We start from the raw sequence: 23998 nt of genomic DNA, 5'->3' as shown, positions 1-23998 counted from the left end.
GTATTTTGCTATTAAACAATTTTAACAACTTTTCGTAACATTAATGTCACATTTCTTTAAATAACAAACGTATAGTTCACAAGCATAAAATTCGTGACATTAGTTAAATTCTAACTCAGGCCAACCTTACTTATTTATAACAACATCTTTACTACAATAGTATCATACGGTCGGATGATGTTAGAATAACGTCATATACGTATTTCTTTATACGCACTGAAACGTTCATGGAAGGAAGGATTTACTGGAATAAATAAATGTTGTATTCAAAATAATTGGTGCTCATATTTGTATAAATTTATATAATGAGTGTATAAATAAATGTATGTTACATTTCTTATTTAATACCGTGTTAAAAAATTAGTTAATTCACATGCTTTTCGTTCGTGATTTACAAATAAGGTTAACGTGAAGAATACATGTTTTCTAGAATTTAAAGGTAACTATGAATAAAATTTATATAAGTAATTAAGAGGTTAAAGTTCATTTTTTTTCAGAATTATTATGATAAACAACATTATAAGGAATCTGGTAATGTCACAACTAACTAAAAAATTTTGCAATCTCAGTGAATATTTTCCTTATCAAATCATCAGGCTTTCCAGCTGTGCTATTAACGATATAGAGAAATTGTATTGTGACATAGCAATGAGTCAAAAGAAACAATTAAACAAAGTTTACAAAAATTCTAATCTAATATCCCATGTAATTATAAATGATTTCATAATATCATTAACAGTAAAATTAACTATTATAAGTGAATTATTCTATTCAATTTTTTTAAATAAATACCATTTTCATGTTAAGAAACTATTTTAAATGTAGGTTCTCGGAAGTGGTGCTCCCGGAGCACCAAAGAATTTGTTTATTTCCTCCGACCATTGTAATTATATATTTAATTGCGGAGAAGGAACGCAACGATTAGCCCAAGAACATCGTTGTAAATTGTCTAAAATAGAGAATATATTTATAACAAATTTTACTTGGCAAAATGTTGGAGGGCTGACAGGTTTGCTTTTATCAATGCAAGGATATACATCTGAAGTAAATATTCACAGTTCAGAAGAAATAATTGAGTTTCTAAGTATAATTCAACTACTTGCATGTTTTTCAAAATTTAAATTTAATTATATACCCATTGATGAATCGAAACCATATAAAGATCATGTATTAACTGTTTGGTACATTCCTGTATACAAGACTTCAGAAAATACAGAAAGTACTTTAGATACAAATAAAGAAACACCATGTCATTCGAATGATAATGGAAAAAGGGTTATTAATACCACAGAAACAGAGAAAGATATAACAGATGGAAAAAAGAAATTAAAGACTATGAAAAAAGTATTCTGTTGCTTTTGTGAAGTTAATCCAAGACCTGGTAGATTAATAATGTCAAAATGTGAAAAATTGGGTATAAAGGTTGGACCGCATTTAAGATTACTGAAAGATGGATTTAATATTACCAAAGAAGATGGCACAGTTGTACGTAGTTCAGATGTCTGCGAGCCAGAAGGTCCTAAAGATGCTGTTATTGGTAATTAGAAATATTAAATAATCGAAAAATTGTGCATTATTAATAATTATTATTTTCAATGATTTTTTTACAGTCATAGATTGTCCAAGCGAGGAATATTTAGAATCTGTTATAAAAAATCCTAAATTCTTAAACACGGATAATTATGCAAAAGTTCTGGTATACCATTTTACTCCAGCAAAAATTTTTAATCGTTCAGAATATCAGACATGGATAAAAGCATTTGGAATGTCTACGAAACATATAGTACTAAATGAAGAAAATACTTGTCTAGGAAGTGAAGGTGTTTATAAACAACAGCATTTATTAAACTTGTTGCATTCTGAAATATTTCCTCCGCTAAGTGAAGATAGCTTAAAGGAAGAAAATGAAGTAAGGCACGGTGATATCAGAAGCACACACACAAACGCGTGCGCGCGTTATATTGTTTATTTATTACAAATATTCCAATTATTTTATTTCAGATGGAGCTTACGAATGTTCATCGTGGAAGAACAATGCACAGTATAAGAATACGTCCAGTTTTCTCTGTAATAAAAAACTATAAGATTTCTCCGAAACGAGAGACATATGTCAATGAAGTTCTGAAAAATCCAGCTTTTACAGAGTCATTGACTGCATTGCGATGCCAAATTGAAGAAAAAACAGCAGAATATGGATTAAAAGATGCATGTAAATACCCACAAATTGTTATGTTAGGTACTGGTTCTAGTTTACCAAATAAAATAAGAAATACAAGTGCTATTCTTCTGAGGATTGATGAACATCACAATATATTAATGGATTGCTCAGAAGGAACTTTTTGCCAAATTGTTCGACTTTTTGGGATATCAGAAGCTAGAAATATTATAAAAAACATTAAGGTACGTTTAGTATATTTTAATATAAAATTATTATATAAATAAATTGTACATTATATACAAATGTCTCCAACTTAAATGATCAAAGTGTGAGAATTTAATTAACAGGCAAAAAAAATGTTACATAAAGTTTACTATTAAATGCTTTGTTATAGAGTTATAAACAGAATTAAATGGTATATTTATTTTCATACAGGTAATAAAAATGTATTAGTTAAGTAAAGATATATAAACAATTTTCTTCTTCTAGGCTATTTTTATTTCGCACAAGCATGCCGATCACCACACAGGAACGATTGGTATATTAAAAGAAAGGGAAAAATACACAACTGATAAAGTATATTTATTATTACCGCAAGAAATCGCAACATGGTTAACCACGTACCACACATTGGAACCAATTTTACATTTATGTAATATAACGAACAATATGCATTTTCTCCAATCTACAAAAGTAACTAAGTCCTTTCAGAATATATTTTATGAGACATTGAATATTAAACAGTTGAATACTGCTCTTGTCAGACATTGTAGAAATGCGTTTGGCATTTCGGTTACTCTAAATAATGGGCAAAAGATTGTTTACAGGTAAAGTATAAATAAAACCATTAAAGTTAACACGTTGACTGCCATAGGAGTCTTGATCGTTTCATGTATTACTTATTCTTTCATAGCAAAGATAAATAGAAACAACGATTAATTATTTGGTTTTACAATTTTCACGTTACACTATTATTTAGTTACTTACTCCGTTAAACATTGTATTTTATTTTACATAATGTAACTGTCTTCGAGCAATTCTGAAGTGTCTACCATCGATGACCACAATAGCAGTCAACGTATCAAACGAGACTAGTTGTTTCAATTGTATTTTCATTTTAGTGGTGACGCAATGCCATCTCAAAATCTTGTAGAGATAGGTAAAGATTGTGATTTATTAATTCATGAAGCAACAATGGAGAATTATCTTCAGAAGTTGGCTAAAATGAAAATGCATTCGACAACGGCTGAAGCAATAAACACTGGGATATCGATGAATGCAAAATTCACTCTGTTAACGCACTTCAGTCAACGATACTCAAAGATTTCGGAACTTCCAGAAGAATACAAGGATGTTGGCTTGGCTTACGATAACATGGTTGTATCGTTACCACAGTTACCGCTGTTACATCTCTTCTATCCATGTTTGAAAGAAATGTTTAGTAAACATTATGACGTATCAATGAAAAAAAAGAACAGATATTCACTGGAGAACTGACACAAATGACATTATGTTGTACATGTTTATAAAATTTTTATTTAAGAATAAAACCTGTGTTTTCTGTAGCATTACATAACTTTTGCTTTGTATGCAGTTGGAACGATTGTTTGCAGGAGTTACATTATTGCATCTCAACTTGAGTTTCATTATCATATGTTTTCAAGGATATGAATGATTTCAATATTATTACGTTTCGCGTGTAAAGGTAATTGATATGAATCGGTAGTATCGGATCGGTATTAGAAAAATCGTGAAATCTCCCTAATTACAACTTACTGCGAGTAGAAAAAGATACACTGACACAGAACACAATGAAATATTAAGATATTAACGACTCACAAATAAATGTTTGACAGTAGCATTTATTCCTTACACAATACACTTAATTTGCCCCGCTTTCCTTAAAATTATAAGTAAATTACAAATAGTTTTATCAAAATTACAATTTTAACATTAAATCTCGCTTGTGCATGAAAAATAAAGAGCAGATAAAAATATATCGTATAAAAGATGAAGCATGTAGAGAAAATAGAAATGCAGTATAATAAAAGGGAAAATTTCCACCTATGTTCACAGGTCCTTATGCTATAATTGGTAAGTTACACACGCCCATAAATTCGGTATTAAACAATAGAAACTCACGTTTTTATTTATTGTAAGCGGGCTATAAGATAGAATTTCTTCACAAAAATAGTTGTAAAAATTGTTTCGATCATTGCACAGCTCGCGGAATGTCAATCTGTTACATAGAAAAAGCGTGGTCTCAAATTACACATATTAATTCGATTATTGCATCGATTTTATAAGGGTATGTACACTAGATAGCAAGTTTACACTAGCAATGCTTTTGTGCGTTCGTATTAACGCTTTACCCACTGCAGCACATTTCATCGGTTAATTAAATCAATTATTCGAAACCAGACACTTATTAATTAGCTTTTGGGCGTTATTGGTAACGAACGTACGATAATAATTGTTATTATAATATAGGTACTTTTTACAAATTTCATTTAAAAACAAACTCAGCTCCGTGTCAATTTGTTAAACGAACAGTCGGTAAAGTGCTAATGTATTCGTAATTGAGCAATGTAAATTATTTTTATGTTATGGAATGATTAGGAATTTTAACTAAAACTCTATTTTATTTGTTGACACATCTTGTAAATGTGCTGTCTAGTGTATGAAGTTTTGTATAGGAATTCAAGCGTCGGAAGTAGTATTAATATTAATATTGAGACTAGAGAACTGAATTTCTTTTAATACTTAAACGATTTGCCAGATGAATACTTTATATTTCGTTACAAAGTATGTATATATATATATACGTCGTTCTTTTAGACACTCACTTAACGAAACGATTAAATTACAAATTGTAAAAGATATAAAAAAAACTTCTGGACACGAAAGATAATTATTCATGAGTTTAAACATTATTGCAATGAATTCTCATTATTTACTTATATTTCTCGATGAACGAAACATAAATATAGAATCATGAATATCTTAGTAACATGAAATAATATTAAAAACTATTGTCTCTGGCATATAAATTGTGAACCGATTCAATATTAAGAGTTAAAAAATAAATAATATATCAAATAAAGATTTAAAGTGAAAAAAAAAAAGGAGAAAGTTTTCATTTACATGGTTAGAAAATAATTCAATTATTGTTATCATTGCAGAATAAAAAGTTAATATTGATTATTTTTCCTTAAATTAAGGAACGATATGATAACCGTTACTTCCTTTGCAAACATGCGAATGATCAGTCTTATGTGATATTTCTTGAGTAGAAAAGTCATTAGAAGTAAAAGTAAAAAATCGTAGAAAAGTCAGTTCGTTAATGTGCAATACTGCCTGCTTAAACGTTTAAAGTTCAGAACCATGTTACGATGCTTGTTTAGGCAGATAAGTGTTCCCACGATTCGAGTGACCTAAAAGTCGAGTGAAAATAAAACATCGGATACTCGATATGAAAAAGTGCAAATTAGAGCCAAGAAGTTTTGACAATAACCTCCCTTTGGTATTAAGACTGAAATATTCTGAAACTCATTCTCAAAAATTCAAAAATTAATTAATATAGCAACAGATATTATTATTACAGGCAGAAATTTGGACGCTTAAGCGGACAGTATTGTACTTCTAATTAAGTACTCAGTAGGAGCCCTTTCTGTACTTATAAATATGATATTAGATTACATTCGAAGCTATAAAAAGGGCAGTTATTTTAGCTATGTTCCTTTCAAATTTAGTCCTTATTATCTTAAATTGTTATTAAATTAATCTTTTCCATTGTTTCACGTTTACATAAAAGAATAATAAAATTTAATTTGTTAGTTATCAATTTACCGAATCATTTAAATTGTCTGCTTATTCTTTTTGAAATGACCTTCGACTTGTTAGATTCAAATAGTCACTGATGCAAATTGTTTCCTTAAATAGTGCGAAGAAAAAACAATTTCAAGAGTTTGAAAAGAACATAGCTTTTACATATTCGTTTGATTAGAATTCCCATTTGGTAGCAGACTCGTAATCTGTTTCTCCCAAACGCAATGCTCCATTTTTACCTGCTGCGAGATATCTTCCATCAGTATGTTTAATGCAAATGCGTGACGGTTCTCTCAATTCTAAATAAAAACCATCAGAGGACATGTCAGAATCCACGTTAACTCCTTCACTATCTGCATGCCAGTATTTGCCATTTTGACCTGTTATGTAAAATTATTTAAAATTATTTAAAATCACATGCGTGGTTCGTACATGATATAAAAATAATATGTGTATTTTTTGCCAGAAACTGAATAAAATTATTTCATTTTTATATAAAAAGCGTGCTGCAAGATTTACCTTTGAATCTGACAATTCCCCGCTCGCATCTTTCCACTCTAATGGTTTCATATATAGCTTTATTACACTCCAGTTTCGAACTAGATGCACTTTTAGGCCCTACGAATCCTTGTTCGCATCGCAGAACCAAAACAGGTCTGTTCATCAAGTAGAAATAATATTTGCTAGCGTCTGAATCCAATCCGTTAACTGAATCAGCATTAGCATAAAGATGACCAGAGCGTTTGGTTGCCAGGAATTTGCCATTGTTAGCACGTAATGCTACTGTACCATCCTCGGATTGCCAAATCAAATCAAACAAAGCATTAGAGGACCGTTTGTGCTCGGATGCTTGAATTCCTCCCCCAGCTTCAAGGCTCCAATAACGATCCTGCATAGTGCGCACGTACCACCTCTTAGTAACACGGTCAAATTCTAATTGGAAAGTTTCATGCCCGGATATTTCATCTTGGTTAGCAGTAACGTCAACTCCTGTAACAATAATAAATAATGCTACCATTTGTTTCTGGACCGCTACAAGTTATGAAAGAATTATCGATTATATTATTCATAAATCTAAACAAACTGAAAACTATACGAATAAAAATACCTTGTTTCACGGAAACATATCGTTGATTTAAAGCGGCGACAAAGGAAGCTTGTGGCAGAGATTCTTCTAAGGAAAATAGCTCGTCTCGAGTTACTGTCGTGGATCTTGACTTCAAAACAGCTTTACTTCCAATAGGTGCCAAATATGCTCCATACAAATCCCTTTACATAATTACGTTTTTAATCATTCTACTGTATTGTATTCTAAAGCGTCTTAATTAAATCATGATCATTTGTAACTTGTCATTTATTGTATAAAGAGAAGAAACAGAAACAGGTTCATTGATTCAAGAATTAAATATGCTATGAACATTTTTTTATATGCAAAGCTTTCTAAATTCAAAACACTGTTGTACACAGGGTGTTGGAGTTAAATATCTCAAGAATACATAATATTCATCAAAATAGAAGGAAAAAGTATTAATGAACATGAGTTTAATACATTATAATTTAACGGTAATACAGTATGGTAATGGAAAATGTTAATATATACAACCTGAGTGCAAGTAATCCAGCATGAAATTCGGCTGCGTACAAGCAATCGCGCGTACAAGAGTCCAAAAGTTTTCCATCCCGTGCTAAATATTTATTATTGCAAGTATGAAGGGCATAATGTCCACCTTCAGATTTAGTATTTTCTTGGCTAGAATCTTCCATAGAAGCAGGACGAAATTCTAACGTGAAAAGTGTGTCTTCACCCCAAGGAACTGGTGCATCCACATGAATCTCATCTTGCGTTGCACTTAAATGAGCAAAACGTTTCCTTCCAGCAGATTTCAAATTGACCTGAAAAATGGATTTTTCATTTTGCATTGCTTCTTTTTGTCAAATTAATTCTTCATTAGAAAATATATTTTTCTCTGATATTCAATTTCCTACTTTCAGTGATAATAAAAGCTATTAATATAATAACTATTTTCAACTGAAGATGTACTGTTTTAAGTCTCTTATTTTTTTATACAAAAAATATTACTTACTTGAGGTCTCGCAGCAAGGTGAACAAGCCAGTATTCTGCCTCACGTGGAGCCTTGGCCATGCATTTAAGTTCATCTTGGCTCGAACCCAGGAAATATCCTCTCTGAATATTTTTCAATGCCCATCTTCCACTTCCTATTTTTTATATGTACATACATACATAAAAAAAGTAGATTTTATTATAATTCTTAGTTACAAGAATGCGATATATAAAAAAAAGTTAAGTTGTAAATCTTTTCAACAATTTCATCTATAAAGTTATACCGCAAAGTGTTCCACTGCGTATCGAACAACTTCCATAGCAAAAAGAAAATTTCGCAAATACCGTCAGAAGCCAATTGAATTTGGAAGGCACAGCCAGGATCACTGGGGTCTTCTGCTTCGCAGGTAACATTTCCAAATTGATCCACTGCTAAGTAACGATCCAAATGAGACCTAAGGTAAACCTGTTGTTCGCTTCCTTCCAAAGTCCATAATTGCTTCTTTTTCAAACTGGACCCATTTGCATTTATTTTAAAACCAAAAGTTTCTGCTGTAAGATACTTAAATTTCCCGTTTATTAGTCCAACCTAAAAATATATGTTTATTCATTATTTATACATCTAATTAATATTTATAAAATCGTATTTCATGTTCATTTCATGTAATTTATATATACATATATAAAGACAAAGTAATACATAAGCATTCGTCAATAATAGTTACGTGAAACTGGTGCAAATTTAATGCAAACTAATTGCATACATAAAAAAAGATGTAATTGTTATACTCTGTAGATGAATTGTCATTCATCGAGTCTTCCTACAAATGTTTCGTACTGCGCGGGGTAAAACTCTGCCCCAATCGATTTTTTAACGCCTCGATTCGAAAAGCAAAAGGGCTACCAAGGTCACTTCCTTGAACTTCAAGCATAAAAATACGTGATTAAGAATTGTTCATTCTATTTAACTTTCTTTTCGAAGTAACGGGCATTTAAATATTGCAATGGGAAAAAAAATCTATACCACGTGTCTCGCTTAACGTTATGCCACATACCTACTTACGTATTACTTAAAATAAATCAAAATTATTATTTCCAATAAATCTAAAATAAAGCAACTGGCAACTTCGTAAGACATGGAGCTAACCGAAATACGATTTTAAGTAATTACAAATTACCGTCCATCCCGTCTTCTCGTTTACATTTTCAGAACCGATGTTTTCAGAACCGTTCGTCTGCATCATTTACTCGAATCGCTTAACGTTCAGACGGAAAACCTATATTGACAGAGAAACAATAAAATATTCTTAAATAATTATACTTTGTACATTCTCAAGGGGTCGTGTGTAATTTATTCATTTCAAAAGAAATTGCATTCATTTTTATACACAGGTCGTTCATAAAAAATAATCAAATTTTAATGTTAATACCAAATTTCGGATTGTCTCAAGAATTTTTCAAAATACTCAATTTTCGTGATAAAGTAAATAAAGTCCTCTTACAATAAAGGGAAATAATTCTTTCAAGTCATAGTAACAATATTTACATTAATTTACCGTGTATTATATCGTACTAGTCTGTGTTCAACAATAAATTAATAAAAATAATGAAACCATTACAAAAAATAATTATTTTTGCATGTAGTATACACTACCGTTAACAGATTCATTTAAAATAAATAATTTAAATTAATTAAAAATATTATCTATGTTTCATATATTATAGAAAAATGTTGAATAAATATTTTAAATAAAACGTAGTTACACGAAATAAATTTCGCAGCAGTTTATATTTACATTTATATTTCTTAAACGCTTATGGCAAACATATATTTACAGTAAATAGTCAATTCCTTTTTTATTAAGGAATTATTAACAATGAAAGAATGCTTGGACGAGCAGTCACGAAATAAATGAAAAGTAAAGGGGTTAATATTATCGTACGGGTACAGAAGGTAGCAGCAGAACATTATGACATTTTCAGGGTCAAGATCATGTTACCCTAGCGATACAAGGCCTGACCTAGCCGGAAAACTCCTACGCAAGCAGCTACTGTTTAACATTGAATATTTCTATTTTTACCCCAAAATTTTGTTCTCTTCCTCGGGGGATACTTTATTTTCAACTCTCAATTCGGTGACTCATTTCTACGTGGCTTCCGTCTGGGTGGGGCCAACTCGTCGAATGGAAAAGACGATAAAAGGATCTTTCGTCCTTTACAAAAATTTTGCTTCGTTCCGTTTCAAATACAAATATATTTACTTTACATTTTTCCTCACCGTACATTTTTTACAACAGCTTCTTTTTTTTTTTAAAATGTAAGACGAAACATTATCGAAATATTTTTTCCACTTACAATAAATATATGGTTATTTTAACCATTACCAAGCTTTTTGTTTCGTTTCGTTTCGTTTCGAATACAAATATATTTATATTTTTTACGGCAGCTTCTTTTTTTTATTTAAGGCGAAACATCGAAATATTTTTTCCACTTAAAAATAAATATATGGTTATTTTAATTCTCAAGATTTTTGTTTCGTTTCGTTTCGTTTCGAATACAAATATATTTATTTTATAATTTTTCCAAGAGCTTCTTTTTTTAAATTTAAGGTGAAATATCGAAATATTTTTTCCACTTAAAAATAAATACATTATTTCAACTCTTGCCGAGATTTTTAAGCTTCGTTACATTTCTGTGCTGGCGTAGAGTTTAAATCCGTTTCGAGACATGCAATATGCAGCTGTTAACTGATATTCGGTGCAATGAAACTGCAATGAAATTTATTATTTCATTCGTTACTTTGTTTATAGCTCTACTAGACGGGAAGTCAAAATACTTCGTTCGAACGTGCCTACCATTTTCAAAAAGAACTTCCCGTTGCAACGAGAAAATTACTAAAATGTACAAATGTCCAAAATACAATGAAAATTAATTCAACGCCGAAAACTGATTTATTAAAGCGCAATGTAAAATCAATAAATACCACGGGAAGGCCATGAGACTGCCGGAAAGCTCATTTGCCAAATTTGAAAACAACCGTGTTACATCCTGTCGAGGAGACTAAAACAACTCGATCAATAATTTTCAGGAGTTTATATTAAAATACGCATTAATTAAAAATTTCAAATGAATAGATACTTCATAAATTCGCGTGTATAAAATTCCCGAGATCTCGAATATTTCAACGCGAAAGCTCCCGGGGAGACAACATTTAACAGATGCAGAAATGTCACAACACGCGACGTGATGCATGAAAAATAATGCGTTCGAACGTGTTCGAAACCGAATGGCTCAATGAAAAGGATTGAATAGGTCGAGACGCAGCACGCGTTCGAACAATTACTGAACGGTTTCATTTAAGGACCGGCAACAACTGACAAAACAAATGATCGGTATTCCGGCGATCTCTACATTACTCGGGCCCCGAACGAACGATCAAACGCGTCTATTTAAATTCTAACATTACGGAGACGGAGTTCCTGTTACTAAGCAGATCTGCTGGAAAACTCACCGGATAGAGAAACGGAATAGAAGTTAGAAGTGTAGTGTAGTTGTTGCGCAGAAATACTGGAAAAGAGACAGGAAAGTATGCGGAGGAAGTGCGAGTCACGAGCAACAAATTACGTTCGTCACAACAAAGATACCCGGCGACTGACTTGACTCGCTCGTTCACTCCTGATTGTGTAAAGAATCCCGTAGGACATCCGACGCATGCGCAGCGCCGGACCACGGTACGAAATCAGGACTGTGCATAGGACAGAATGTTGTGCGAGTCGTTAGAGTCTCGATCCTGTTACTTTATTGCGATACATATATTTTTAAACAACGTCTCTCGTCGAATCGATTGATGTTAATTAAGTGGATTTAGATGAAATTATGGTGTAATTGGATCGTTGACCGACGGGCGTGTGATATTTACTGGACGACAAACGAACAGATTCTAGAACGCATTTCCGATGTCCTTGTACGGCCCTGTGTAATTCTGTCAGGATATCGCGCGTGCGCCGTTTTAATAAGAGAATAGTAAAAGATAGGGGGTAGAGAAAGAGGGAACGGTGGGGAACAGGCATACATCGAACTGTCGACTTTCCGGAGGGCCGTGAACTGTGGATCGACGACCCTACCTCGCGATCGCTATTTTCTCAGTAGCCACTGCACTGCAATTTTTCCCCCACTGTTCCTTTCGGCCATTTAATGATTTTTAATATTAATCTTACTGGTTGTTCTTGCAATCTCGAGAACAGAGGTAGATTTCGTATAATTTTCGGATAAGCGATTTAACGCAGCTATCTGCGTTTAGTGTGAAGTTGTCTGACTCGCTGTTATGTTAATAATTTAATAAGGTAACAAGTAATGTTTGCGATGATAGGATAAATACAGGTACAACGCTTGGGGTTAAAACGAATTTTTCTTTTACAAATTGCCCTTCAAAATTGGTTTACATTTTTATTAGCAACATTTTTATGGAGAATTACAATTACCATTGTTGCAGGTTATGATAATAAAGTTTCAGTAGTGAAAAATGTAAAATCTCGTTGAGTAAATTAGATGACTGAGTCTTGGGTTACATTTGAAACAGACGATTTATTTTTAAATGTTAAGGTATTCAATATTTTATAGTAACGAGTAATGATAAATTTCATCGACTAAATCTTATGAACAATTCAGTTGCCCTACAAAACGTTGGAATTACTCGATGATAAATCGTTGTTTAATTAACGAATCTTTTGACATTTATATATATTTTATGAATTTGTGCAACGTATATGTATCCACAGAACATAATGTTACACGAGTTACAAGTGTGTATAAACGCTCAGAAACTATATACATAATTGGTAATTTAATCTTACTGCCACAGACAGTTTACAGTTAAACGATATACAGTTATTTCGTTCTATTTGTGCCATGATATAGACTTTCTGCGATGGTAATTAACGTTTTTAGAGAACATTCTTTGCCACTCGAAGGATCATCAATCTAAAATAATAAACTGTACACGGTTAACATTTTCGAGCAACGTTACCGCGAACGGTACAATTTATTAAATATGCAAAGTTAATGGACGTACATAAATTTCCGTTGATTCGCTTAATCTCGTGTTTCGTCTACCTATTACACTCCTTTGATATGTCGTGTCGTGTAAAGGCACATTTCCAAGGAACTAAATTTCGTCGAAAAATATTTGAAATCAGCATACTCGACTGTGCAATCATAATTTTCCGCTTAGCGCTGCATTCCTTTCTATTATGCGAAAGAAAAGTATGTTGCAAAGAAAATTCAAACGTTTCGAATCGTTACGAACGTTTCAGATATACATTTGTACATTATTCGTATGTTTAATAAAACGATTAACAACGATTACCTGTTTATTCATTATCCTGCGATCGAATGGAAAAAGTTAATTAGAAGAATGCAAACGATATGCAGTTAATGAAAATATATTGTTAAAAATTATGCAATATTTGGCATAATTTATGAAATGTGTGCAACTTTCAAAAAAACCTGTTCGAATTAATAGAGTAATCAGAATTTATTCCTATTTCGTTCAGGAAGTCTGAAACTTCCGAGCGTGTCTAACGAGTGGCTTACACTAATTTGGTTTTTTTCTCGCAAATCGCGGACGCAGAACAATTCTAAATTTCATTCTTCGCATTCGCAATTAATTGCGACCATTTATCCGCGCGTTTTACGCTTACGAAATTGCAGTGATATTACACTTTGTTTAATATCCCTAACAATTGCATCTTGATATTTTCTAAACGGTATAATAATTTTAATTGGACGCATTAAAAAAAATGATTGTGATTTACAGATAGTTACTAAATAATACGATGGTGATTACAGCAGGAACGTTATTCTATATCCACTTTGACGTGCAATCAATAAATAATATATATATACACATATACATATATATATACATATACATATACATATATATACATGTATACATTTATATGAGAAATGCAAACTTGGCTTCGTATAATAAAGAAATGTTTCTTGTTTATTCTTCACTTACAACATTTTTTGCATCGAACGTGTCGTTGGCAATAATTCGCGGTCATAGACTTTCTAACCTTGTCAAGGACAAAAATTTATATTGAGATAACCTAGATGCGTCCTGCAACGTCGTTACAGAAACTGTAACTGATGGGCAGAAGAGAAAGACGGACAGAGGAAAAGAGAAAGACTGAGAAAGTTCGTTGACCGTCAAATAGAAGTCAGGAGCGTGACTGTAACCGTGCCTGTGATCGTGATCCTGATCGCAATCGTGGTCGTAACCATGACCGACTTGCATTTATAGATCCTAAGAAAGTTGTGCGTTAGATGTATAGTAGAATATTGAAATCGTATGCATAAGGGTAGACGCCGACATTGCACGACACCAAATGGCATGGCTGATCGGAATTCTTATTCATAAACTGCAAACATAAAATCGATCGTAATTCGAGTAATATCGCAATATTAATTAGACTAACGATATCTGTATCACTATCTACGTCATTTCAATCGTTTAGCAAAACATTTATTTGTTAATAAAATTTGTTATATACATACAATTTACGTACATTGAAATTTCGTATTGAACTTTAATTCATTAACAGTTGATTATTGTACGTTTCTTGAGACGATTATGGGAATTGTCTTGAGAAATGTTTCTCGATTATATAACTGTAAAAGTTTTCGTATAAAATGAGGAATGAATTTTGTATTTCATACGAAATGGTATTTTATGAAAATAAATTTTAATTTATTGATTGAAAGATATTATTTTGGTTCAGTGGATATATTTGATTTGTTAAAAGTTAGAGATTAAATCATTTTAATAGGTGTAAGGATGTCGTATTATAGTTTGTAGCTTTTTGTTTGAGGTATCAAAGATTCCACGCTTTAGAGGTTTGTAGAGTAATTCATAAGACACTACCCGGATAAGAGATCCAACGTAAACTCAAGCTCGCAGATATTAAAGAACTACTGGGATTTAATTCGTTACGTTATATTACATACGTAATAAAATGCGCAGTTGTAATTGTACACAAATATTAGGTAATATTTAATAACAATGGAGAGTTTCAGGAATAAATTATGTAAAAATATCAAAATATAATATATTTGTAAACTAATTTTATATTTCGTGCACAATTGAAAATGAACTATAGAAGATATATATTTCTTTGGTAAAATTTGAATTTTTTAATAAATTCCTTAATTCGACTGGTAAAAAGATTTTATAATTTTGCGCGTTACAGTCGTATTTTCGAACTTAACAGCATAGATGGAGATGCTGTGTTCTCGAACTCTCGGGAAAGAGGAGTGGGATGGTCGACTAGATATTTCACTCAGTGTATGATTATTTACATGATTCGTGATTTTCAAGGACATTACATTATTTTAGCACTCCACATACAGAATTCTTAAATAGCTTGATCGTTACAGGATATCCTGCCTTGTACCATGTATTTTGTTCACAGTTACTGTTTGTTTATAATCATTATAAATAGCTATGCAAAAGGATAATTATTGATTGTTTATAAATGTGAAAAAAGTGATTTTTTTCTCATTATCAATAACTTATAAGCAATGAACAATGTCATCCAGTTTTTTTGCCAAGTCGTATAATTTCTACATTTTTAACAAAATTTAAATACATTACTTATACTTTTCATTAAATTTCTTTACTTTTCAATTCTCACAATAAAGATTCACGTAATACTAGTGGTAAATTTATGATCAGTATTTTGAATTTTTATTAAACAAATTATTGATGAAATTGTTCGAAATTGTAATTAAGATATTTATAGAAGAGATCTATTTAATTATGAAAAACAACTTTTCCAGAACAATCAAATGTTTTAAATAAAATTTTAACAAACGAGAAACTATATGATGTTAGTAAATAAAAAAATGTACCTTGTATTTGTGACAATTATTATTTTAAGCGCAAGTATTATAATTTATCAGGTATACATTATACATACAAAATATATCACAGTTTTATTTCATAATAATACATATGTATAAATTTTGTATTCTAATAAATGATTTCGATTACAATTAATTACATTTTATAAAAATGATTATCTTATCAAATCATTATACATCTCATTGTTCTTGCAACATATTTTATTTGAGAATGAATTTTTTGTGCAGATTTAAAATTTTTATCATATTAAGCTGTTTCATGCATTGTAGGCTTAAGAATATATTATACATTTTTTAACAAAATTTATGTGTTTTTTTCCTAATCGAATAAGAAATGTTTTATAATTACTATAATGTTAGTTTTGTATCTGTTTTTTTGGTTGATGTTAATATACAATATTCATTTTCAATTTTAATATAAAATTAAAAAATCCATATATTTAATACTGTATCGTTAGTAATTGTAAAATTGTTGATAATACAAAATAAACATTCAATTTTCTTCTTTCTGAACTTGTTATGATCACTATATATGTATATATATATATAAATGCATTTATATAAAATTAAACAGTTAGGTCATTTTCGATGAATAAAAATAATCAAAATAATTTACAGATACAAGTAAATCAATTCAGTCATGAACTACACATTGCAGGTATATAAATAGCAATAAATTTTTTATATCGTAGTAAATATTCAGATAAAATAAATGCATAAAGTAAAAAAAATATTAATTATTTTATCAATATTTTGTTTAACAGAAGATGTACCTATAATTTTATGGTGGACTCCTTTTGGAAATGATGGGAAACTTCGTACATGTAAAAATTATACATGTTACTTTACAAAAAATCGAACTTTTCAATATCATCCAAAAATAAGTGTAATAATCAAAATTTGTTTCATATTAAATAATTTATATTATCTGTTGGCAATTTTCATATAAAAACCAATTTGTAATTTTAAATATAATTACAAATCAGTAATATTATATAATTGAGAAATATTTCTATTTTCATTTTCAGAGTTTCCTTTTTTATGGTAGCAATTTTAAAATCAATGATTTACCAGAATGGAAAGCTTCGTGGGGTTTAATTCATGAAGAATCTCCAAGAAATAATCCTATTCTCGTGCAGGAGGAAACCCTAAATCTTTTTAGATATTCTTCAACGTTCAGTAGATTTAGCGATGTGCCTCTTACTTTGGTCAATCTACCTGGAATTACAGAATTATTAGGCAAGTATAACAGATTTTCAAATTTAAAATTACTAACAATGCTCTTTTCTTTTCTTTTATGTATTTTTTTCATGGCTATTACATGCAGTGATGTTATTAAAATTATAAATTAGTGAACAGTGTTTGTAGGATGAAACATTTTTATTTTTACAATATTTCTCAATTTATTTCTGTAAATTAATATTTTGATTTACTCTTTTTCAGATAAAAAATATTTTATACCAACTAAACAAAAGACAAGATTAATGAATACAAAGGATCTTGCACCTTTGCTTTATATACAATCTGACTGTGATACTGCAAGTAATAGAGATATTTATGTAGCAGAGTTGATGAAGTACATACGTGTCGACTCATATGGCACATGTTTGAATAATGCTCAGTTTGATAGAAGGTGAATTATATCTATACATTTAGAAAAATTGATTTTATTCATTACATTAATTTTCTAAATAATGTAATTATAATATAGGCTGAGAGAAAATTACCTCGAAATATTAAACAGTGAGGATTTTCTCTCTTTCAATGCCAATTATAAATTTACAATAGCTTTTGAGAATGCAGTCTGTCAAGATTATATCACGGAAAAGTTATGGAGGCCTCTTATAGTTGGATCTGTACCTATATATTACGGATCACCATCATTCAAGGTATTGTAATTTCAACAATAATTTTTATTTAAAGGAATATTTAATAAATTATTTCATTTCAATGATAACTTTAATCTTTTATTAGATCTAGTTCTTAAGACATTATTTATTTTAATAAAATACATTTCTATATTCATTATATTTTAAATCCACTTCATTGGAAAGATATTTTTTTTAAATAATATTATAAGAAAAATAAATAATTATTTTGATATAAATGCTGTCTTAATTTTAGTACCTATTAAAAGAAAAAGAAATGAAATTTCTAACAGATTTTACGAATTTCTTAAACTTTTTTCAGGATTGGCTTCCCAATAATATGTCTGCTATTTCAGTACTTGACTTTAAAGATCCAAAGAGTTTAGCTAGTTTTTTATATGACTTGTCTAACAATGAAACTGAATATAATAAATATTTGACACATAAACTAGTTGACAATTATGAAATTGAAAACCAAAGATTGAAAAATGTTTTAGACTGGAGTAATGAACGGTCTCTAAAAGAATATGGGGATTATGTAAATGAATTCGAATGTTTTGTTTGTGAAGATATACACAAAATAAACAAGCAAGAAAGAAAATTTGTTGATTTAAAACATTACGATTGTCCATTACCAAGACACCCTATAACGAATAAAATTAATCATGATGATTGGTGGACAATGCAATGGATTATAGAAAAATGTGGAGCCAAAGTTCTGGCACATCACTTGAAAAATAATCTTACAATTAATGAAGCAAATTTTAATAAAATGAAGATAGAATTATATACCAAAAAGCAGTGTTAAAAAATAACAATTTTTCTAGATGGTAGCATTCAAAAAAATTTATGGAAATAGGAATAGAATAAGATAATGTGTTTAGTAAGTATTTTATATTGTATATTTGTATAGTCTAATTTGACGAGTATTCAACATTATAAGTATTATAAAGTGAAAATATTTTTTTATACTATTATTACCTAATAAAATAGTAATTTTAATCAAATGGTCTTACGATGATTTTACGATTTCACTTACCTATGCTCTTAAAGTGAAACAGAATACAAAACAATATTTAATTAGCAATCTTGTTTTGCAAAATGGGAGTAGGTACTTCCATTAATTCACAAAGATGATTCCTTATAGGTCGAAGTTCAGATACTGATTTTTCCCAGTCAGTAACATTTAACTCAGTCAAGATTTGCATCAAATTTTGTTCAGTAAGATCCATTTCCTCTCCATACAAAGTTAAAGCTTCATACGTTCTCGTTGCTGCCACTTTTCGTATGCATTTGTATTTATGACAAAGGAAAATACTTAATTGACAAAATGCTCTTTTCACAACTGGTCCACGCACCTATAAAATATTATTGCTTTTATAATAGAATTATTAATATTTTTCAATAATTATAACAATTCAAACATACCTGCAAGAGCTGGCAAAATACATTTATGCTACTAATTAATAACTTAGTGTTATTACAATTTTTTACTTCCTGTTTTAGTAACATTAAGATTCGTTCTGAAATGCCATTTTCAACGTCATCAAGGACAATTTGAATACAACCAGAACTAAGTAAACGATCCAGAAAAGCCAAAATTGATGTAATCATTCTTTCGTTTTTGTGACTTTCTTCAAAGATAGTTAATATCTTATAACATAAATTTTTAAGGCCTACTTCGTCTATTTCTTGTAAATAAGAAAATAAAGAAACACTAGAATGCTTCACCTAAAACAGACATTTAAATGATCAAAATTATACAGAATGTTCCACCAGAACTCAAACTATTCAAGTTCCCCTTTTCTTTTTAATAATATGGGAAAATATATTATTAAAAACAAAGGGGATATTAAGTGTTTGTATTCTTTTAAGATATTCTGTGTCTTAAAACAATTCAATCATCTGTATGCTTATCAACTGTAATTACCAAAGATTCACTCAAGCCTCCAACGCTAAATATAATTCCTTGTAGGAGATTCATTGTATAAGGAGGATAAGATAACATTTTAATGAATCTTGGAAAAGTTACAGATTCCATTCGCCATTCTATGCTGTCTTTACATTCATCATATGGAAAGATGCTTTTTAATTCTGTATGATATGGAATGTTCGGTAAAGGGGGGTCACTATGAATAAGAGCACTAAAGACAGTTCCCGCCTGTGCTCGAATTCCATCAATCCTTTCTACAGCTTGCTGTGCTACACCTCCAATTACTTTTGCCATTAATTCTTCATTCAGTACAGATAATAATTTTGCTTGAAATACTAAATTCGTTAACATCTAAAATTATGTAAAACTTATTAATTCGAATAACGTAATAACAGTGATGGAATTATAAAGAAATTATTTTTACATGTAAACCCATCATTGCTGCTTCTCGTACCCATGCTCCTATATCACCACGACTGTCTATTGTGTATTCTTTCAGTGCCAATAAATAACAATTATACAAATCATGCACAAATATTTCCCACTTATCTGAAATGTGTAAAGAAATTATATATTTTTTACTATTCCTTGAATAGCTTGAGCATTAATCGCAGAAAGCAGAAAGTGTATATTATTTAAAAAAAATTTTCCTAACAAACACATACCTGCTTCTTTTATTCCTAAGGTCTGACACACCATTATTAATGCATGAATAGCTTCTTTTCTACTTTCTGCCCATTTCAATGTGAGCTCTGATATTTCTGTACACTTAATTAAAGCAGGTATCACATCTTTTACTCTCTCACAAATTATAAATAAAGGAAAATATCCTATAAAAAAATACATCATTATTGAATATAATCAAATATTATATTATTAAAAATAAAAGTGAGATTTGAAATGTATATTTTAGTATGTAAAAAGTTCTATAAATTACCTATAGCTTGCGCAAAGCCTATTCGAACAAGCTGATTGCTCGATTGTAGGTTATCAAGATACCGATTAATAACTGCATCCCGTTCTTCTTTTTGTATAGTAGCATAGTATTTAAAAAAAAATTCTGTATGTGCTTCAGCTGCCTTTGTTCTTACCACGGACACTTCATGGCCTAAACATTCCTCTAAAAGATTCTGCCAATCATCTGCAAAGTTAATTCTATTACTTTAATTGATTTTTTTTAAGAATACATTATATGACCAATAAGTATTTCTCAATTTGTGCATATAAATGATTGATTCAATAAAATCATGACACTAATGCAACAAAAATACTTTGACTTGTAGAAAATACAAAAGTAATTACAAACTTCTAATTCAGGAACATATAAAAATTTTTTAGTTAGATAAGCGGCGTATGCGAACACAAGGTTTACTTACAAATTATTGTCATGGAGATTGGAAAATGTACAATTGAACACTTTTTTATGAGCACTGCACAAGCTTGTTTCATCAATTCACCTCCTAGACCTTTGAACTGTCCTCTTTTACGAAATGTACTTACTATGTTCCCTATATTTTCCATAGCAGTTGCTTCAATAATATTTTCAACTTTTTCATTATAACAATTATGCAATGCTTCCAAAATCTCTGCAATTGCTAATACTGCACCATGTCTTATGTTTAAATCAATAGAGTTTAACATATCTAATAAACTTGGTATAATTGTATCCTTAATATAACTTGGAGCAGCAGATGTTAGATTGAAAAGTGCTTTGGCAGAAAGCTCTCTAATCGCTGTATCCCAATGCGTAATTTTCCTTGCAACCAAATGGTCGATAAGTGGTTTGGTATATTCCTCATATCGAGCAATTTGTGTACTAATTTTTAAATATGCATGATTTCTAACACCAACTTCAAAATAATCGGCAGTAGTGAGTATTTCTATTCCATGTGGAAAATTTCCTTGCCTTCCAACATTTTCCTGAAATGCTGCAGATGCTGCTCTTCTACAATTAATTTCTCTATCAAAACAAGTAACGACAAGCAATGTAGCTGCAATTTCTTTTACATATGGCTGAAAAATATCAGGGTCATATGCTCTAGGAAATGACCAACAAATATAACATGCAGCATCTCTAATTAAATATCCAATTGATCCATATGCTCTTGGCTCATCAAATACTAGAGCTTGTAGAACTACTGGTATTACATCACTTAAACGATGAGGCAACAGAAGTCCACGTCTTCCCAATTCTGCTAATGCTAGGCAGCCACCATGCCAAGCAGAATCTGATTCTCGACCACAAAACAAGTTCAATACAAATCCTACAACATCGTCTGCTAAATCCATTGGTAGTCTTGCTGTAATTCTACCAATTCCTTTTGCAGCAGACCACCTTATTGTAATTGCTTTATCTCTAAGACCTTGTATTAAATGTTCTATAATATCTTCTATTGCCGATGGAATATCCTGATCATCATGATTAATTGAAACTTCTTTAGTCTCTTCTAAGTTTTCCATGGAATTAATAGTTTTAGCGTTAAGTTGTAGACATATAGATCGACTAGTTCTATGATATCTCCACGATGCAAGTTTTGTTCCTAATAATACTAATCCAATTCTTTGTACAATTTTTATACCAAATTTTCTAATAAGATCTGCAGGATTATCATTCAGGCGAAATTGTAAAACTTTGTCTAAAACTATTTGAGTGAATGGCTTAACGTCTTCTCTTGCACTGTGTTTCAATATAGAAGCTATAACAGCTAAAGGACCATGTCTGAAAGGATCATTTTCCACGCATTCTAAGCTCCACATAATCATCTCTTTTAAATATAATTTTTTAACATCAGATCTGGTTAAAAAATTAGCAATTAAAAAAACAGCAGCTACTGCACAAGCATCTTTGGATAAGCAAAATAATTTGCATATTTTCAAGATTCTGACCGTTATCAATTGTTCAAAATCTACTTCAGAGGTTTCTAGACGTGACAGTGGGAATGGTATTTTCGAGATTATGGAAAGCCATATTAAAAGTACATATCGAGTTTCCCATGTTTCTACATCATTTGGATCTTGCTTTTCTAGCATTCGTAGAACAGGAAGAAGATCTGATACCTACATTGAAATATAATTATATAATAACAATCGAAACAGAGCGAACAAATAAAAGCTAGATTCTTATGTACCTCGTGTGGCAGATAAGTAACGATCTTTTTATATGTTTTGACAGACATAATGATGAAAATATATTTAAATGCATTATGTTGCATATTCTCCGTTGAATCTTTATTTTTAACAATTTCAATCAATGGTTGCAGAATGTCATCTAAGTATGGATCTAATAATTGTCTCTGATCCTGATATTGCGATAAAATAAAATTAAATCGATCACGATTTTTCTCAATAAGACTTGATGATAGATCTGCTTTCTTTAATTCCGCAATAAGAGAAGTCACTTCATCAATTTCCTTAAAAGCACTGAATCCACAACCAATTATTTCTGGATCCGGACAATCGTTAAGCACCATTTTTCTTCCTTAAACTCTTATCGTTGTTCACAAAAGTTATCTTCATCAATTATAATTCATTCATGTGTAATTGCGTTTCCTTAATAAAGCATAAAAATATGACAATTTCTTTCTCACTATTTCACGAAAAGTAACACGAGATTATGGCGCATGCGCAAAAGCATACTTTTAATAACAGCTCGTATATCACTACATATATAAGTTCTTAATATTTTTGATTTATTACTATGTAATGAATGTTATTTGTAAAACGAATAATTTTCATAATAAGATTAATTCTTTAAACAACGGCGATATGTTACTTTAAAATAAATGCACAAACTAAATTCGGTTATCGCATTGAAATGTAAATAATGTAAAAGATTGCATGCACACTGACAATCAGTAATGCAAATTTGAACGATTCTAATAAAAACAGTGTTTTGTTAAAAACTATTTCTCTTTAGAAAATATTTCGTAACCTGTACGAAACTTAATACAAATCTACTTTCACTTCTTCTTATAAATTTGGATATACTACATTGGAATTTATCGTTAATTTACTAAATAACATTTAAAATAGAATGTATGTCAGATAATTTACATAGTTAAACGAATATCAATTACTATGAATTTTTCTGTTATGAAGTAAAGTAATTAAATTAAGTCTTGGATATGTGTGTTATTAAAAATATAAGTTTCCTTTTTCATACTAAAAGGATAAAGAATAACTGACAGAAAAATCATTATGAAATATAATATGAATTAATCAT

General features: G+C 30.3%; 4 protein-coding genes across 14 annotated transcripts; 2 read left to right on the top strand and 2 right to left on the bottom strand.

Annotated features, from left to right (window-relative positions):
* Window positions 1–53: 53 nt before the first annotated feature.
* RNaseZ (ribonuclease Z) lies at window positions 54–3723 on the top strand. Its single transcript, XM_031981962.2, has 7 exons — window positions 54–439; window positions 498–705; window positions 826–1537; window positions 1611–1909; window positions 2002–2400; window positions 2648–2985; window positions 3280–3723. Exons 2-7 carry the CDS (start codon window positions 505–507, stop codon window positions 3653–3655), a joined length of 2325 nt encoding a protein of 774 aa, XP_031837822.1. The 5' UTR covers window positions 54–439; window positions 498–504; the 3' UTR covers window positions 3656–3723.
* Window positions 3724–4002: 279 nt separating this feature from the next.
* Window positions 4003–11751, bottom strand: singed (fascin domain-containing protein singed). Of its 2 annotated transcripts, none has more exons than XM_031982268.2 (8): window positions 11561–11751; window positions 9252–9326; window positions 8395–8638; window positions 8071–8204; window positions 7590–7879; window positions 7095–7255; window positions 6506–6976; window positions 4003–6366 (listed from the first exon to the last, which is right to left on the bottom strand). In XM_031982268.2, the coding sequence occupies exons 2-8, from the start codon at window positions 9291–9293 to the stop codon at window positions 6161–6163; spliced, it is 1548 nt and encodes a 515-aa protein (XP_031838128.1). In that variant the 5' UTR covers window positions 9294–9326; window positions 11561–11751; the 3' UTR covers window positions 4003–6160. The 2 variants fall into 2 exon arrangements, with proteins under 2 accessions (XP_031838128.1, XP_031838127.1); XM_031982267.2 differs by having other exon boundaries at window positions 9228–9326; window positions 11561–11750.
* Window positions 11752–15214: 3463 nt separating this feature from the next.
* On the top strand, window positions 15215–18790 carry FucTB (alpha-(1,3)-fucosyltransferase 10). 8 transcript variants are annotated; one of them, XM_031982269.2, is made up of 8 exons: window positions 15215–15523; window positions 15892–15941; window positions 16594–16633; window positions 16740–16861; window positions 17004–17214; window positions 17419–17608; window positions 17687–17864; window positions 18166–18790. In XM_031982269.2, exons 1-8 carry the CDS (start codon window positions 15508–15510, stop codon window positions 18649–18651), a joined length of 1293 nt encoding a protein of 430 aa, XP_031838129.1. In that variant the 5' UTR covers window positions 15215–15507; the 3' UTR covers window positions 18652–18790. The 8 variants fall into 8 exon arrangements, with proteins under 8 accessions (XP_031838129.1, XP_076221948.1, XP_076221947.1 ...); XM_076365833.1 differs by having other exon boundaries at window positions 15216–15509; window positions 15892–15993; XM_076365832.1 differs by having other exon boundaries at window positions 15216–15523; window positions 15892–15993.
* On the bottom strand, window positions 17047–23753 carry TBCD (tubulin folding cofactor D). 3 transcript variants are annotated; one of them, XR_004235484.2, is made up of 11 exons: window positions 22905–23753; window positions 21153–22833; window positions 20714–20917; window positions 20442–20606; window positions 20201–20325; window positions 19774–20127; window positions 19272–19574; window positions 18883–19201; window positions 17703–17835; window positions 17560–17619; window positions 17047–17193 (listed from the first exon to the last, which is right to left on the bottom strand). XR_004235484.2 is itself a non-coding variant. In XM_031982264.2 (9 exons), the coding sequence occupies exons 1-8, from the start codon at window positions 23244–23246 to the stop codon at window positions 18920–18922; spliced, it is 3456 nt and encodes a 1151-aa protein (XP_031838124.1). In that variant the 5' UTR covers window positions 23247–23752; the 3' UTR covers window positions 17048–17193; window positions 18883–18919. The 3 variants fall into 3 exon arrangements, 2 of the variants coding, with proteins under 2 accessions (XP_031838124.1, XP_031838123.1); XM_031982264.2 differs by lacking the exons at window positions 17560–17619; window positions 17703–17835 and having other exon boundaries at window positions 17048–17193; window positions 22905–23752; XM_031982263.2 differs by lacking the exon at window positions 17047–17193 and having other exon boundaries at window positions 17603–17835.
* Between the last annotated feature and the right edge of the window lie 245 nt (window positions 23754–23998).

This window comes from Nomia melanderi, chromosome 3, assembly GCF_051020985.1.
Source record: "Nomia melanderi isolate GNS246 chromosome 3, iyNomMela1, whole genome shotgun sequence".
Lineage (NCBI taxonomy): Eukaryota > Metazoa > Arthropoda > Insecta > Hymenoptera > Halictidae > Nomia > Nomia melanderi.
Note: the sequence above shows the minus strand (reverse complement) of the source record. Positions and strands in the feature narration are given on the sequence as shown.

What these genes read in the sequence shown, in the direction of transcription:
- RNaseZ (XM_031981962.2), top strand. Translation starts at nt 505, where the DNA reads ATGATAAACAACATTATAAGGAATCTGGTAATGTCACAACTAACTAAA. An exon ending in ATTCTAATCTAATATCCCAT is followed by an intron (nt 706 to 825) that starts GTAATTATAAAT and finishes TTTTAAATGTAG; the next exon opens with GTTCTCGGAAGTGGTGCTCC. An exon ending in ATATTATAAAAAACATTAAG is followed by an intron (nt 2,401 to 2,647) that starts GTACGTTTAGTA and finishes TTCTTCTTCTAG; the next exon opens with GCTATTTTTATTTCGCACAA.
- singed (XM_031982267.2), bottom strand. Translation starts at nt 9,293, where the DNA reads ATGATGCAGACGAACGGTTCTGAAAACATCGGTTCTGAAAATGTAAAC. An exon ending in AATTCAATTGGCTTCTGACG is followed by an intron (nt 8,205 to 8,394) that starts GTATTTGCGAAA and finishes TATAAAAAATAG; the next exon opens with GAAGTGGAAGATGGGCATTG. An exon ending in ACCTTGCTGCGAGACCTCAA is followed by an intron (nt 7,880 to 8,070) that starts GTAAGTAATATT and finishes TCCATTTTTCAG; the next exon opens with GTCAATTTGAAATCTGCTGG.
- FucTB (XM_076365828.1), top strand. Translation starts at nt 15,937, where the DNA reads ATGATGTTAGTAAATAAAAAAATGTACCTTGTATTTGTGACAATTATT. An exon ending in TCATGAACTACACATTGCAG is followed by an intron (nt 16,634 to 16,739) that starts GTATATAAATAG and finishes TTTGTTTAACAG; the next exon opens with AAGATGTACCTATAATTTTA. An exon ending in ACGGATCACCATCATTCAAG is followed by an intron (nt 17,865 to 18,165) that starts GTATTGTAATTT and finishes AACTTTTTTCAG; the next exon opens with GATTGGCTTCCCAATAATAT.
- TBCD (XM_031982263.2), bottom strand. Translation starts at nt 23,246, where the DNA reads ATGGTGCTTAACGATTGTCCGGATCCAGAAATAATTGGTTGTGGATTC. An exon ending in TTACTTATCTGCCACACGAG is followed by an intron (nt 22,834 to 22,904) that starts GTACATAAGAAT and finishes ATTTCAATGTAG; the next exon opens with GTATCAGATCTTCTTCCTGT. An exon ending in TATTTTGCCAGCTCTTGCAG is followed by an intron (nt 19,202 to 19,271) that starts GTATGTTTGAAT and finishes AATATTTTATAG; the next exon opens with GTGCGTGGACCAGTTGTGAA.